Consider the following 13,019-nt stretch of genomic DNA (forward strand, 5'->3'; position numbering starts at 1 on the left):
CCAGGTGGCAACTTTCCAAATGTGCAATTTCCCGAGTGTACTTCTACGGTTAGGACAGGCCTTCTGAGGTGCCACAGGCAACAATGAGGCCGAGGATGGGCCGAGCGGCGGCCAGAACAGACTTGTGAAGTTGCCGCTTAGGGATAATACCTCACGTCAAATGAGGAGAGGGGGGAGGTGTGGGAAGGGGAGTGATGACATGGTTCAGGATTTTTAATTTTTGATGGAGCTAGCTTAACGGAAATTGAATTGAAGCGCTTAGCTCGTAAAGTTGTGAGATATTATTCAGCTCTTAAGTTTTAATCTTTTTAACGTTTCATTCTCATCTAAAAAAAATTTAAAATCCAAGATGAAAGAACAAATTTGTCGGATTTTACAATTTTGTTCTGATCTAAATTCTATTAAGATTAAGAACTCATCTAGATTCTAGAGTGATAGAATCTCTATTTGAAGGTCGGAACAAATTAAGAACCTTGATCTAGATTCTAAAGTGATCAAATCTCTACGTTTAGGTCAGATCTTGGGTTCTCTATGAATCAACCACCAGTAAGACCAAGGTACTCGGAAAGAGATAGAATTAAATTTTTTTTATCTTTATGATCACAAAAAATTTGAATTAGCTTTTGAATATTTAAACAACAACGTTGTAAACAACAACAACAAAATAACCAGTTTGTCACCTAAGCCTAGCCCGACGAAACAAACCCCGCCAAAAGCTATCCCGAACCATTGGCCCCAGCCAGGCCCAACAACCGATAGCTTTGGGACCCCGAAAACTCCGCTCGGGCCTAAAAAGTTTTCTGGACCCCCGCCCCTTACTAACGGAGGAAATAGAACGATTGGAAATAGACGGGCTCATTCTAGGGAGCGCCATACAATGCCAATATGTAAGTTTAGAATTGAAAATAAAATAAAAATTTAACCGAATGTAATCTGAACATTTGCTTTGCAAAAAATCTTTTTTTTCTCTGCTACACTGATTAACACCTCAAGTTCCAATTTTTTTTAAACCTTTGATATTTTGAATCTGTGTTTAAAGTTGAAAACTTCAAAAGTCGTTAACATTGGGTTGCAAAGATAGAAGGATTAGAATATTGGAAGGAGGGTAATCAGTTCCTTTGGTCATGGTCTGACAAAGAACTCGTTTTTTTTCAATTGCAAAAAAAAAGATTTAAATTGACAAAATATTTTGATTTTAGGTGTAGAAAATTCTGAATATTTTCGACTGCCAGGAGTTGGTCAACAAACAGGAGGTCAACCTCGACCTCCTCCAGTTGCTGGAGGTCAGCCTCGAATTCCCCAGGGACCTGGACCCCTTCCGGTCAAACCGTTCTCCGACTATATAGACACAGCTAGCCTGGCAACTAGATCTTTTAGTGTTGATCCGAAACCGTCCTATAGTTCCGACTATAGTGATACTAGTCTAGATTCGGGGAAATTTAGTGCCTCGACACCTCCAACCCCCTCGCAGAGGTAAACTATTTTTTCTGGGAAAAAGAACTGATCACTGAACACAAACTCTAAATTCTATTCCCAATAAGTTCCAACCTGAGAGTGTAAACCTTTGATGTTTCAAACTATTTGATTAATAAAAATTCATTGTTTAAAATATATAATATTTTCAACGATACAAGGCGACAAGAAAATATGTCCATTTGACAGCCCAAATTTTTATTTTGAGTAATCTTTTTGTTTGTTTATTTTCTTGTGATTTTTAACAAAATGTTTTTTAATTTTTTTTATCGATTTTGATGGTTATTATATCGTTAGAACTGACGAGGGTCAACCCAGACCGAAATATATTTTCAATAACTGTGGAAATATAAACATCTACTTTTTTACTCTACAGAGGTTTGGTCCATCACCATCACTGAATTTAAAAAAAGAATTTGTGTTAAGTGCCAGTTAGTTTGGCAGTGATGTTTGTGCACAGCACAATAAATAAATTTTACTGAAAATAGATGTTTATACAGGGTGTCCCAATAAACATGGAAATTCAGTGACGAATTATAATTATATAATTCTTTGATCTAGTATAGTGATACCTACTGAGAAAGCTGTAATCTGTAAGTAAGAGTTTCTTCTGCTATGTTTACAATTAGTTTGTTTATGTTTTGACTGCATACGGTTGTACTTATAAGTAAAAAAAGAAAATTGCTGTATACAAACAGAGTAAACTTGTCCGTCTTCACTGTTCATCTTGCGGATACATTATAGACGCATCTTTACAGCAATTTACCCATTTAATAAAATAAACTCTAGCAGACATAATAATATTATGGGTTTTGAAATTAGATATTACAATGCTAATTCATAACAAATTCGTCACTGAATTCCCATGTTTTTTGGGACACACTGTAGCTTATACCTCCACATTTTGGAAATTATATATTTTGAACCTTTATCAATTCTAAATATTTAATATTCTTCCAAATAAAGAAATCATGAAATAACAAGAAAAGAAATGAGAAACTGTAAGATAAAGAAGTATCGAACTATGATATATCACAAAACATTGTTCACAATTTAAGAATGTTAAAGGACAATTATCAAGGGGTGTATGGATGTTATTTCAATTGAAACTCTGTTAACATAAGAGTTGCAGTTCTCCACAGTAGTACCCTTTAAACATTTATCTAAACCTTAGCGAATTGGACCTGGAAGTTGTAACGCTGTCAATTGAGGTTCTCTTGAAAGGAATTGAGTATTTGCCACAAACTCTTATATTTTTGCAAACTGTTGGGCGTTGGCGTAACCCTTTCGTATTTCAAACTTAGATTATTTAATCAGATATATTTCATTATAGTTTGATATATCTAAGGTTTATAACATTGAGCTGCAATGATAAAGGGATTAGAAAATATGAGTTTGTGGCAAAGACTCAATTTCTTCATTTAATAATAAACAAAACTAACGAAATTTTACGTAAAGGATATTTAAGGGATATTTAAGCTAGGTGAAGAAAGAGAAACAAACAATATTAAAGAAAATACGCTAAATTGAACTTCTTGCATAAAATTTTTTTATTTTTAGCAAAAAAACATTTTGGAAATCCCAATTTGCTATTTTTATTTGCTGATTTTTGTGAATTTCTTTTCTTAATACCTATAAACATGTTTATTGGGAGACACCTTTTTAAAGATAAATGCTGGTCATAAAATCCTTATTTTATAATCATGCTTATCCGAGCTCAGCTGTTTATTGTATTAGGGCGGATTGCATGTATTAGATTACATAATATTAGATATGATTTGATTCGATAATATTTTATTAACTTTATTGCATATTTATAAATACAAAATAAACATAATAGATATATCTACTTTATACAATACCAGGTTGGGAACCCAGCTTTGCCCTGAATCAAAGTTTTCTTTATAAGAGTACATGTATTCAACTAAGAACTTTTAAACCTAGCTATGAACATTCCCGTGGTTCTACAGAGTTCCCCCAAATCAGTTAAGAGGTTCGAAATAATCGCTTTTGATCACTACTAATTTTACTTTTATTTGTTGCGTCTATAAGGAGAAAATTGTTTACTGAAGAACGTAGCGTCCATACAAATTTAGAAAGTTGCAATATACGACTGGGATCGTAAAAAAGTAATTTAATTTCAAACAAATCCTTCGGATATTACAACCTAAAGTCATCGATTATTTTTCGACGCATTCGTATATATTTCATAATATTTGTTATTTGTTTAATATACAATGCACTTAAAACGGCTTTTCCCGCTAGATGTCTCTGCTACGTGTTTCAAAGTATCGATAGCAGAGAGCTGGCGGCCAACTATTTCGGAGTTTTAAGTGCATTGTATACAAAAGGAATAAAACATCATTGTTGTCGCTTAGAAACAAGATTCTGACGATGAACAGATAGACAAGGTATAACCCACGAATCAAAATCGATAATGCAGAAAACTCTTTATTTCCTAAAAAAAATAACGAAATGAATGATGATAAATAATTATTACAGGGTTTACAAATTTATAATGAAAAGATTCTTACGATCTATTTTCCTATTCGGGGGGTTATCTGTCGAAAAGTCCGAAGACGCTTTTTATACATTAAAACTTCTGAAAGGATTAACAATTAAATGTTGATGAAAGTCACTAATTCTTTAAATAGAAATGTTTTTGTTTAACTTTGAAATGGTTCACAATTAATAAACGTTTATACTCCGTTATTGGAGAACAAAGAAGAAAAGCGGGCTGGAATTGTTTGGTTTGGCTTCTCATCTCCGAGAGGAGCTTTTAGGTTGAAGACGACATTACATGGAGGGGGGGGGGGTTTTTAATGTTAATGGTTGACAATCATACATTTTTTCAAGATCAGAGATATCCACGGAACTTAACATATCTTTGAAAAATATACATATTTAGTAATTTTAGAAAATAAACATTACTGAAAAAATTTACTTTTAGATATTTTCCGCCTACCTCCCCCGCCCCAGCTCCAAGATATCGAAGTGCTTCAGCTCAGCGATATGTTGACCCACAGCCGGCGCCTAGAGGACTGGCGCCACTTGGACAAGCGTCATCAGCTCTTTTACGCCGTGCCAGGGTGCTCTGTGAGTATAAACAGAACAGGAGCAATGAGGTAGCTTTTTTATTTGTTTTATCATATAAACATGAAATTCATACAGGGTGACCCACAAAGGATGAGGCATTATAGACGACATAAACTCCTAAATATGGAGATTCAATCGTCACTAACAATACGGCAACTGTTTATGCAAATTGTTTACTTAAACATGAAACCCCGGAAGCAAATAATTCTGTACAGTCGTAAAAACACCGACAAGCTGTTTGACCATTCTCCACCCTTACCTATACATAGCTCAAACATTCAAATTAGCAAATTCTTTTCAGAACTATGATTTTTAAAAAGTGAAGAAGTTTTAGCGTTCTAATGTAAGCCATTTTTTAGTTATTTAGAAGAAACCACAGGGGGGCGAATACCCCCCACCCACAATCGTGATAAGGGTTAATTAACAAATATATCTGAAAAATCATTATGAAATAAAAATTTGATTTTATAATTTCCGTCCTTAAATATTTTAATTTGTCAAAAATTTTCCTGGCTTTAAAGATTTGAAAAATGATATAAAACTGAACAAATCATGTAATAATGTATTAATGTTTAGATAAACCTGAATATTAATGTTTAGATAAACCTGAGTATTAATGTTTAGATAAACCTGAGTATTAATGTTTAGATAAACCAGAGTAATAAAATTTAATGTTTAGATAAACCTGAGTAATAATGTTATGATACACCTGACTTATATAATGATTAATGTTTAGATAAACATGAGTAATAATGTTAAATGTTTAGATAAGCCTGAGTAATAGTGTTTAATGTTTAGATAAAACCTGAGTAATAATGTTTAAAAAACCTTAGTAATGATATTTAATATTTAGATAAATCTGAGTAATTATGTTTAATGTTTAAATAAACCTGAGTAATGATGTTTAATGTTTATTGTTTAGATAAGCCTGAGTAAGAACGAGATGGTTTGGGTGGTTGAGGGGGGAGAAGGAGGTTCTGGTGAGTGGTGGAGAGTTCAAACTGAGATTGGGAGGGTTGGATTCTTTCCAGCTAACTTTCTTAGAGTTGTGGACAGTCCTACTTAAAGTAGAATTCTTCTCAACGTAGTGAACAGTCCTACTTAAAGTAGAATTCTTCTCAAAGTTGTGAACAGTCCTACTTAAAGTAGAATTCATCTCAAAGTTGTGGACAGTCCTACTTAAAGTAGAATTCGTCTCAAAGTTGTGAACAGTCCTACTTAAAGTAGAATTCTTCTCAAAGTTGTGAACAGTCCTACTTAAAGTAGAATTCTTCTCAAAGTTACGAACAGTCCTACTTAAAGTAGAATTCGTCTCAAAGTAGTGAACAGTCCTACTTAAAGTAGAATTCTTCTCAACGTAGTGAACAGTCCTACTTAAAGTAAAATTCTTCTAAAAGTTGTGAAGAGTCCTACTTAAAGTAGAATTCTTCTTAAAATTGTGAAGAGTCCTACTTAAAGTAGAATTCTTCTTAAAATTGTGAAGAGTCCTACTTAAAGTAAAATTCTTCTAAAAGTTGTGAACAGTCCTACTTAAAGTAGAATTCGTCTCAAAATTGTGAAGAGTCCTGCTTAAAGTAGAATTCTTCTCAAAGTTGTGAAGAGTCCTACTTAAAGTAGAATTCTTCTCAAAGTTGTGAAAAGTCCTACTTAAAGTAGAATTCTTCTCAAAGTTGTGAAAAGTCCTGCTTAAAGTAGAATTCTTCTCAAAGTTGTGAAAAGTCCTACTTAAAGTAGAATTCTTCTCAAAGTTGTGAAAAGTCCTACTAAAAGTGTAGAATTCTTCTCTTAAGTTGTGAACAGTCCTGTTCAAGAATAAGATTCTTCTTAGAGCTCTAACTAAATTAAGATTTTATTGATATTGTAAGAAAAAGTACAAAAAATCCAAATTAACGACTCTTTCCTCTCATTGATTGCTCATTACAATACTCTGTTTATATTATTGTTCTCTTTTCAACATTTTTACCAGACTTTTTCATCCTTATTGAAGTTATCGTTTAGTTTCTAATCAATAACGATCAGCTAGATGTTAGCTTAAAGCCTTTCTCAAAATCAAATAAAGGTTATGAATTTTTGCCACAAACTCCAATTTTTAAATCCATAATCTTTGCAACGCCCTTTGATATTTCAAACCATGAATTATGCTAGACTGGCTGGATTGCTTTAAATTGCCCATGAAATGTAAAATAAATTTTATTGCAAAAAATTATGAACTTTTAAAAAAATTGAATTTTTAAGCCGTTGCTCCCTTAAAAAGTTCAGCCAATTTGGTTTAGCCGTTTGGCCAGCAATAGCTAGCATATATACACAAATATACAAATTTTTATATGAGCAAAGAGCTTTATTATGCTATATTAAATAGTTTACACAATCAGGTTACGAAGATATAGGGATTAAAAAATTTGAGTTTGTTCCTATATGGTCTGAGGTCAAAACTTTTGTATTGTTGAATGTTGCTCCCGTTTCCATTTGAATAATCAGATTCTCGGAACCTAGCATGGGCCTTAGATTTCCACGGTCGGCAATCGGATTTAATACCTGATTAAATTAACCGGATATTTCTCAGTTATTAACTTCAAGAAATTCCTACCATACGAATCTTTAAAGCTTTTAAACTGTACTGCCTATTATTTAACAAACAAATACTCGAGTCCCTATTCAACATTTCATGGATAAGATGATCCAAGCTGTTCTCTAATTACTGAATATTTGATATGTACTAGTCAGAAAAGGTGTCTAAATAATTCGAAAAAATTATAACCCACTATTTATTTTATTGAATATTATATAAATTTACCCTCAATATATATTGTAATACATTAATGTAATAAAACACAGATATTTAATTAAAAAACAAACAAAATATATTTCAACATAAATGAAAGGAATACAAAAACGAGAGATGGTTGAAGCGAGAGGGGTTTATTGTGAACGTTGGACCGTAGCATGACTGTACACTGTACAGCGTACCGAACTGGGCGTTGAATAGTGTACGCTGCTGACCAAATTTTAACGCACCATCTGAAAATAGAAATATTTTGACTATATAAGGTGTCGTTAACGTAAACGTAATTTCAAGTGACCCTCCATGCGAAGATGACAATGCCAGATTCACAACGGTACTCTTAAAAGCTCTTACTAATCAAGCATGAATTAAATATTAATGTTTATCATTTTGAAAGCTGATTATTTTCAATTGTGATTTTCTTTTCAAAACGTTTAGAATTATCCGAATATCAGAATTAAACACCTTTATATCTAAAAAACGACAATAACCTGCAGATTATTAGATAAAGGTTTTTAGAAAACCGTTGTAAATCGGGCATTGCCATCTTTTCATAGAGGTTCACTTAATCATACTTTTACAAGTTCTTTAAAAAGTATATATTTTTTCTAGAGCTTTTAGTCTTTTACTAGAAATGCCATGATATGAACATAATATGATCATCCATTAAGAAGATGCATAAAACTGGAATAAGCAGACGACATTTAAGCAATATTATGCGTATTTGATGTGGTTTTAAAGCCAAAACTTTTAGCAACAACTTTAATGATATGGTTCTGTGTACACTGCACAATTGATGTTTTATGCTACTATTTAAATCATAATATGAGCCTAGCACTCGTCTTCATATTCCATAGTTATATGGGTCTCACTGATAATCCCATTTTCACTGTAAATCTTGGAAACCCTAGATTGACGTCATATCCTTCCTTGATTGGAGGTATTCAATAAATAGAATGATATTGAGAGCAGCTAATTGAGTAGACTCTAAGTCTTCATAAAAACAAAAATATACAAAAAAAAAACATTTAAAGGAAATGCAGAATTCAGGAAAAAATTGGATTTAAAAACTAGTTTTAACCCAGATTTAATGAAAATATGACAACTGGAAGGTTTAAACAATAACATACCTGTACAGTCGTCTTTAAAATATTATTTCTTGTAAGTAACCCAACAAGATATTTGATTTTAATGACCAGTCGTTATGAACGCAAAGTGTTTATTTCTCTGAAATTATCCTTGATGCTTCTTATAGACAAAAAATGTGCAAGTCACTTTCGCAAAGAACCCGCAAATAAAAATTTTAAAATAAAAAGTTTAAAGAGACAAAAACATTGATATTTAATTTATGCTTGACCAAGGGTTTCAGGGGTACCGTTGTAAATCGGACATTGCCATCTTTGCATGGAGGATCATTGAAATTACGCTTACAGTCCATTTACTATGTGAAATATGACCTATTAAAAAGGTGAAAAGTGAGCCATTTGAAAAATAAATTGTTGTTTTCTTTGTCCAGCACAACAATGTTAATAAATTTCAAAATAACTACATCAGAGTGACCATCATTTCCCTTTCATTTATAATGATAAATGATAATGATAATGACAAAAATGGCAAAATTGAGGAAAATTTCTACTTGACCAATCAAAATTACCTTTATCAAGGGACGTGTCAGCTGAAACAATGTCGTCTTTGGTCCCCCCTCAATAGTCAGCGACAGAAAATGATTTAAAAATTCTGCCGCGGCATGCAACTGGGTTTGCGCTTGTCATCTCTCACTTTATAAGTTTTAATCCTGAAAATTATAAATTAGTAGTGGTTTCATTATACTTAAATTAAGCATGCTGTGTTTGAGTTGTCTTCATATATCTTAACCTAAAACAGTTCCTCTGTATCCTGTAACTAGTCCGCTGTATCCTGTACTTGTCCTCTGTATTCTCTACTAGTCCTCTGTATCCTGTACTAGTCCTCTGTATCCTCTATTAGTCCTCTGTTTCCTGTACTATTCCTCTGTATCCTAAACTAGTCCTCTGTTTCCTTTAATAGTCCTCTGTATCTTGTATTAGTCCTCTGTATCTTGTATTAGTCCTCTGAATCTTGTACTAGTCCTCTGAATCTTGTACTAGTCCTCCGAATCTTGTACTAGTCCTCTGTATCCTGTATTAGACCTCTGTATCCTGTATTAGACCTCTATATCCTGTACTAGTCCCCTATATTCTGTACTAGGCCTCTGTATTTTCTACTAGTCCTCTGTTTCCTGTACTAGTCCTTTGTATCCTATAATAGTCCTCTGTATCTTGTACTAGTCCTCTGTATCCTTTAAACCGTTCAATTCAATTCAATAAGCTAGGGAGTGCACACTAGCTCCTTGACCTATGCCATCACAATCCCTTCTAGGTCAAGGCTTTTCCGCCTATCGACCAAATTTGAGCAATGATACTTTACAAATATTTTAAAACCATAAAACCAAACCCTTTTCCTGAACAGTTTCTTTAATCATCTAGAGTAATATTGTGTGGTGGATAGAAGAAAAAGAAGGGTTAGCCGACATTTTGTCAGAATGAATTACAATTGAGGCTGTTGCAGCGTTCACAAGGATTCACTACTGTCCTTGAAAAATTGTTATTTCAGTGAAAGATAAATAAGAAACCATTTGAAGAAGTGAGACAGAAAAATAAAGTTGGCATAAAAATCTACTGGCCGTAATGTTTGCCAAAGTCGCTTTAATGTCTAATTAAAAAAACCCTGTCCAATTAAGAAGAATAATGGAAGTTTTTTTTGTAGTTTGAGGTTAAAGGTTTTAAATTATTAAAAGCAATAGAAAAAAATCCCTCAACAGTCTTCAGGCTCATTTTTCCTTCTTAATTCTTTTTTCCTTTTTTCTTTATATATCCTTTTTCTCTTTTTACTCCCCTTGTGTCATATATCATTCTTCTTATTTCCATTTCCTTTTCCTTTTCCTTGTCCTTTTCCTTTTCCTTTTCCTTGTCTTTGTCTTTGTCTTTGTCTTTGTCTTTGTCTTTGTCTTTGTCTTTGTCTTTGTCTATGTCTATGTCTATGTCTATGTCTATGTCTATGTCTTTGTCTTTGTCTTTGTCTTTGTCTTTGTCTTTGTCTTTGTCTTTGTCTTTGTCTTTGTCTTTGTCTTTGTCTTTGCCAAGAAGTTGTCTTTTTCTTTTTCTCCCCCCCCCCTTATTCTAAAGAACCACACAACTTTACTAACAATTAATTGTCAGACAAGTTTGAGCTAACATTGAGGAGTGAGGACTAGGGATTTTTCATCTTTAACTGATCTTTTTAAACATAATTTTTAGTTTCCTTCCTTACCCCTCTTGCTCACACTGCTGAAAATGGACCATCAGGTTTAAAGTCAAAACACCTAAACTTTTTCTTTGCATTATATTAATATGCAGCTTTTTCAGGTCTAAAAACAAATATATTTTTAGTTTCAAGACTTGATTAAGATGATTCTGTTTTATTGCGATATTTTTTTAACCATTAATGGCAGGGTCACCAAATTTTGTGAGTTGTCCTTTACAGTCTTAAGACATGTCCTAGCAAAAAATCAAAGCCAGTATGACTGTTTAAGTACTGCATATAAAAGGGTTTTTGAAGTGTCTAGTCAGTTAGGCAATATGTCTTCTGACGTTCATAAAAAATTACATAATCTGGTGACCCTCCATTAATTGTTAAAAAAAATATAGCAAAAAAACCATTAAGAAGCATATTTAAGTCTTTAAACGAATATTAAGTTTCATTTTAGACCTGTAAATGATTTCTGAGATATTTTAAAAATGGATTTGCGGAAAATTCCCTAGGTGGCATTTTCTAAAAAATATAGATCTTATAACTCAGAAAACTGCATATCAACATATTCTGAAGAAAAAGTTTAGGTGAATTGACTTGAAACCTATTGGTACATTTTCAGCAGTGCAGTGTGTGCACTCGATATCGAGGTGTTTTCAAAACATAATAAAAGCAATACTTTTTCCACAATTTTAATATGAACAAAACAAACTTTTTTGGTTAAAGCCCGAACCCCGCTTCAGTTTGAAATGAAACAAGATCTTTAAGATTTAAGTAGGATTGGATTAGGCTTAACCCGACTCTGGACATGTCACTCTAAATCCCTTTAAAAGATATTTGTAACAAACCTTTTTGTAATTCCAATATTGTTGTTCATATCCAAGCTGTCCAACCTTCATACATGAGTGCCAAGTTGTCAGGGGTTGTGGATTCACGTATAACAAAATCAACTTGCTCCGCTACACTGGACTACAAACGGAAACAAATTTAAATATAAAATCTTTGGATTTGGTCAAAATCAATTCAAATCAAATTTTTGATATTTCATCAGCAAAACTAATCTACGAGCCTGAAAATTTGGATTAAACGTTTGATTATAATATGCTAGCTGTGTGCAAAAATAAAGAAAATCCATTAGAATGAGTTCTATGGGTTGGTTGACCCAAAAATGAGCTGAACCATTTCATAATTTAAATACTAAATTCACTTTTACAAATATGTTAACAGTTAAACTAATATGTTAACTACTGAATTCTTTGTGATCAGAATTTTGAATACTTACGTAAAAAAAACTTTAAATCTTAAATGGTAACATTTTGGTTAGAATGAGAGATACCCCATACAAATATAATGTTATCTAAAAATAATTCCTTTCATATTTGTTATATTGCAAAAAGCTCAAATTTTCAAAATGCATTTTAGTGCAGATTTTTCTTTCTTCTTTTATTCGAATTGGAAAGAAATAGTTAATATATAGTTATTTTTCAGATAAAATATCTAAATATTCAGTTATTTTTCAGATAAAATATCTAAATATTTAGTTATTTTTCAGATAAAATAAATTGAGGATCTTCTACGATTCATGAAAAGCTAAATGAGTACTTTATTATTAAAAATAATGATTACAGAACTATACATTTCTTGACAATCTTAACGAATTTAGATATCTATCCCTGGCAATTTTGAATGCTCGAAAAAGGCAGACCACATTTAGAAATGGCAGGACTAGGGCTATTTTGTGATTATTGTTTCATATCTGTAAAATTAGACTGTAAAGTCGACTGATTAATTGTAAATTAATCAGGGGTGTATTTCGTGTATCTGATCTAATCTGTATCCATTCAGATCAACTGTGGCACTTGTATGGATGGTGAATCTTTCGACCTACAAGAATCCGCTATACTTCACTTCTGACCTACGCCAAATCCGGTATACTACACATCCTACCTACTAGCACGTGGTTTTACAGCCTCTAGATGGACGGCCACAGCGCCCGGACCTTACCTAGCCGTGGCGCTCGGTCCCCTAGCCTATCCTAGCCGCAGCGCTCGAACCAGAAATTTTCTTAACCTAACCTAACCCTCAAATAATACAGAAATAAACAGCTTGCGTAGGTCCGATATTGCAGTAGGTCGGAAAGTTAGTAAGTCAGAAGTTCAGTAGGGGGGATGTAACATTACCACATGTATGTCCTCAATATAACACCTTAGACAGTTTGTTTGGAAAAGCAACATTGCTAAGAATTAAATTTTACAGAAAGGTCAAGGTTTTTTGTGCACCCTACCGTAGAGTATCTACAGTGCTTAGGATCCGGATCCGTATCCGTTGGATCCGCAAGATTTTGGCTTCCTGGATCTGGATC

General features: G+C 32.9%; 2 protein-coding genes across 2 annotated transcripts in view; one reads left to right on the top strand and one right to left on the bottom strand.

Moving 5' to 3' along the window:
* The first annotated feature begins 629 nt into the window (after window positions 1–629).
* On the top strand, window positions 630–6,765 carry LOC111704599 (protein app1). The gene is made up of 4 exons (XM_023476886.1): window positions 630–887; window positions 1,200–1,473; window positions 4,424–4,598; window positions 5,492–6,765. The coding sequence occupies exons 1-4, from the start codon at window positions 878–880 to the stop codon at window positions 5,633–5,635; spliced, it is 603 nt and encodes a 200-aa protein (XP_023332654.1). The 5' UTR covers window positions 630–877; the 3' UTR covers window positions 5,636–6,765.
* Window positions 6,766–7,407: 642 nt separating this feature from the next.
* Window positions 7,408–13,019, bottom strand: part of LOC111704601 (serine/threonine-protein kinase SMG1) — a 22,383-nt gene continuing 16,771 nt past the window's right edge. Inside the window, exons 18-20 of the mRNA XM_023476887.1 lie at window positions 11,506–11,626; window positions 9,006–9,146; window positions 7,408–7,587 (exon numbers count right to left, since the gene is read on the bottom strand). Coding sequence (XP_023332655.1) covers window positions 11,531–11,626 — 96 coding nt within the window. The 3' untranslated portion in view covers window positions 7,408–7,587; window positions 9,006–9,146; window positions 11,506–11,530. The remainder of the gene's footprint in view (window positions 7,588–9,005; window positions 9,147–11,505; window positions 11,627–13,019) is intronic.

The sequence above is a fragment of the Eurytemora carolleeae genome, unplaced genomic scaffold (genome assembly GCF_000591075.1).
Source record: "Eurytemora carolleeae unplaced genomic scaffold, Eaff_2.0 scaffold602, whole genome shotgun sequence".
NCBI classification, from domain to species: domain Eukaryota; kingdom Metazoa; phylum Arthropoda; class Copepoda; order Calanoida; family Temoridae; genus Eurytemora; species Eurytemora carolleeae.